The sequence below is a fragment of the Rana temporaria genome, chromosome 6 (assembly GCF_905171775.1).
Source record: "Rana temporaria chromosome 6, aRanTem1.1, whole genome shotgun sequence".
Lineage (NCBI taxonomy): Eukaryota > Metazoa > Chordata > Amphibia > Anura > Ranidae > Rana > Rana temporaria.
The window spans coordinates 14,923,976-14,926,937 of NC_053494.1; the positions used below are offsets into that span (position 1 = coordinate 14,923,976).

Below are 2,962 nucleotides of genomic sequence, written 5' to 3' on the forward strand. Positions count from 1 at the left end.
TTTATGTAATTTGGTTTTATTACAATAAAACCTATCCTCTTTTATCTGCACCATCCGGAGCATTGTCTTTTTCTTTCTCCTGCATGACTTGCTTGGACACAAAGTTTTTTACACTCCACGATTGTGCTCACCTTCCTTCAGTGGACACCACTGTCTACACCACCGTTTGTCGCTTTGAACAAGCTGACCTTCTGTTTCTGTCTACGAATCTGAGTTGGAGCAAGTACACCCACGGTGAGGTTCCAGTCCAGTCTTACAGCCATCCATAAGGATATCCTGTGTTGAGTCTACTATTGGGCCATCGTCCAGCCGAGCAGATTCGAGTGGAGTCCTTCCATGCGTTTATGATCTGTTGTCGCTGACAAGCAGATCCACGCTATCCGGTAAGAGTATTCCATCTACTCCTGTCTTTACCGTGCAGAAAGTCTTTCCTATGATGAGGATGTGGCCATATACTTCCTATTAATGGACTTTTGTTTTGTGTGTTTTTTTCATTTTTATGGACACATATTCACAGGTCACTGTGATCCTATCACATTGATGCATGGTTTTCATTTATATATTCCTTATAAGTGTTTTTTACTAGCGCTGCATATATTTTCCAAGGTTAAGGATGCAATTCTAGGCCGGCCGCTAGGTGGCGAGGCCATTGCGGTCGGCGTAGAATATGCAAATTACTATTTACGTCGATTTCCGAACGTCCGCGCTGCCTGTCGATCTAACTTTACGTCGTTTCCGTCGAGATACACCGCGTAAAATTAGGGCTGAGCCCTAGGTGTTCTAAGCCATATTAAGTATGGCCGTCGTTCCCGCGTTGAAATTTAAAAAACAACGTCGTTTGCGTAAGTCGTCCATGAATGGCGATGGACGCCATTTACGTTAACGTCTAAACAAATGACGTCGGTGCGACGTCATTTAGCGCAATGCATGCGCAATACGTTCGGCGCGGGAACGCGCCTAATTTTAATGGTGCCCGCCCCATTTGACTTGGGCGGGCTTGCGCCGAGCGCATTTACGTTACACCGCCGCAAGTTTCCAGGTAAGAGTTTTGAGAATCAGGCACTTACGCTGTAAACCTGCGGCGGTGTAACGTAAATCAGATACGTTACGCTGCCGTGGAGCAACGTAATTGTATCTGAATCTGGCCCCATGATCTTAAACAATAAATCCCGTTTTCCATACACATTTATGTAGGTAGCTAAGAAATAGTATAAACAATTGTGTATTTTCTTTTTAACTCTGCTGCTTTGTGAAGAAATACATTTAGTTTTTTTGTTTTTTTTGTGTGTAGAAATGTATCCATTTCCTATGGAAAACACAACATTCCCTTTAGATGTCCACATTCTGCCATTTTTCATGAAAACTGGCAATACATTTTTTATCTTTAGCACTGTCTACTTTTTCTTCATCTATGTATTTGGAATACTGGTGAACACAGTTATCATTGCAGTGATATGTTTGGACCTCCATTTGCACACCCCGATGTATTTATTTCTCTGCAACTTGTCTGTTGTTGATATTTCTTATATAACTGTTACCATTCCAAAACTCCTCTACATCTTATTTTCTGGAAATAATTCAGTGCCATTTACACAATGTCTTAGTCAAATGTATTTTATGTTGCTAGCGGCCAGTGCTGAGGAAACCATTCTATTTATAATGGCGTATGACCGTTATGTCGCAATTTGTCACCCTTTGCACTATCATCGTATACTTAGTAAGAAAATCTGCACATTACTAATAATAGCAATCTGGATTAGTGGGTGTGTAAATTCTTCTTTTGTTACAATTTCAATCTTAAAAATAATTTTCTGCTCTTCTGTTACCATTCATCAGTTCTTCTGTGATGCTAAAGCTCTCGTCAACATTTCCTGCGGTGGCACTGAAGTGTTTCGCATCGTCCTGTTTGCAGAGTTATTAGTATTTGGTCTCTGCCCAGTTATGTGCAACTTGATATCCTATGTAAAAATTATCAGGATCATACAAGGCATAAAATCTAAGGATGGCCGAAGAAAAGTATTTTCCACCTGTTCATCCCACCTCATTGTTATGGCCATCTACTATGGATCTTCTGTATCTGTATACTTGACCCCATCATCAGATCACTATGAGCTCCTGGAACAAATCTTAACAATATTCTACACCACAGTGGTTCCCATGTTGAACCCTCTCATATACAGTCTACGAAACAAAGACGTGAAGAATTCTTTCCATAAACTGGTGTTGTAACATTCAAAAGTAGAGAGGAGATTTGAGTTCATCACTATCATGGACTTGCATCGCATTCTGCATTATCGACATTACAGAGGAAGTAAACCTCGCCAATTTAAAGTAAAGGCATAATGTGCTAGTATGCATTGCATACTTACCTTAGAACAAAGCCCTGCACTGCCGCCATTTGAGCTCTTGCAGACGCTTCCATCTTCACCCTGTCTTCCTTTCCTGTCCTCCGGCCGTCTAATTGGCCATGCATGCTCACAGGAGTCAAGGATCGCAGCACGGAGCTTTGAGGGGATGGCTTTGCAATTTTTTTGTCTGCCGCGTACACACCATCACTTTATGTGATGAAAAAAACCCGACGTTTTTAAAAACGTCACTTTAAATGACCGTGTGTGGGGGAAAACGTCGTTTAATGTCTTGTGAAAAACGACCAAAAAAAATTGAAGCATGCTTCAATTTTATGTGTCGTTTTTCAAAACGTTGTTTTTTACTTCACAGAAATTGACCGCGTGTAGCAAAAAACGATGTTTAAAACAACGTTTTTACACCCGCGCATGCCCAGAAGCTAGTTATGAAGCGAGCTTCAATGGAAAAAAGTGGTGAACGTAACCTCGCTTTGCTAGAGCATTGTGAAAAAACTATGGTGTGTAGGCAACTTCGTCTTTGAAAATTGAAGTTTCAAAAACGTCGTTTTTTACTTCACAGAAAATGTCGTTTTTTTTCATCACATAAAGTGATGGTG

At 40.8% G+C, this 2,962-nt stretch overlaps 1 protein-coding gene across 1 annotated transcript; it reads left to right on the forward strand.

The window, feature by feature from the left end:
* The first annotated feature begins 1,297 nt into the window (after positions 1 to 1,297).
* Positions 1,298 to 2,445, forward strand: LOC120942605 (olfactory receptor 1M1-like). The gene has a single exon (XM_040355579.1). The coding sequence runs from the start codon at positions 1,309 to 1,311 to the stop codon at positions 2,227 to 2,229; it is 921 nt and encodes a 306-aa protein (XP_040211513.1). The 5' UTR covers positions 1,298 to 1,308; the 3' UTR covers positions 2,230 to 2,445.
* Positions 2,446 to 2,962: the final 517 nt, after the last annotated feature.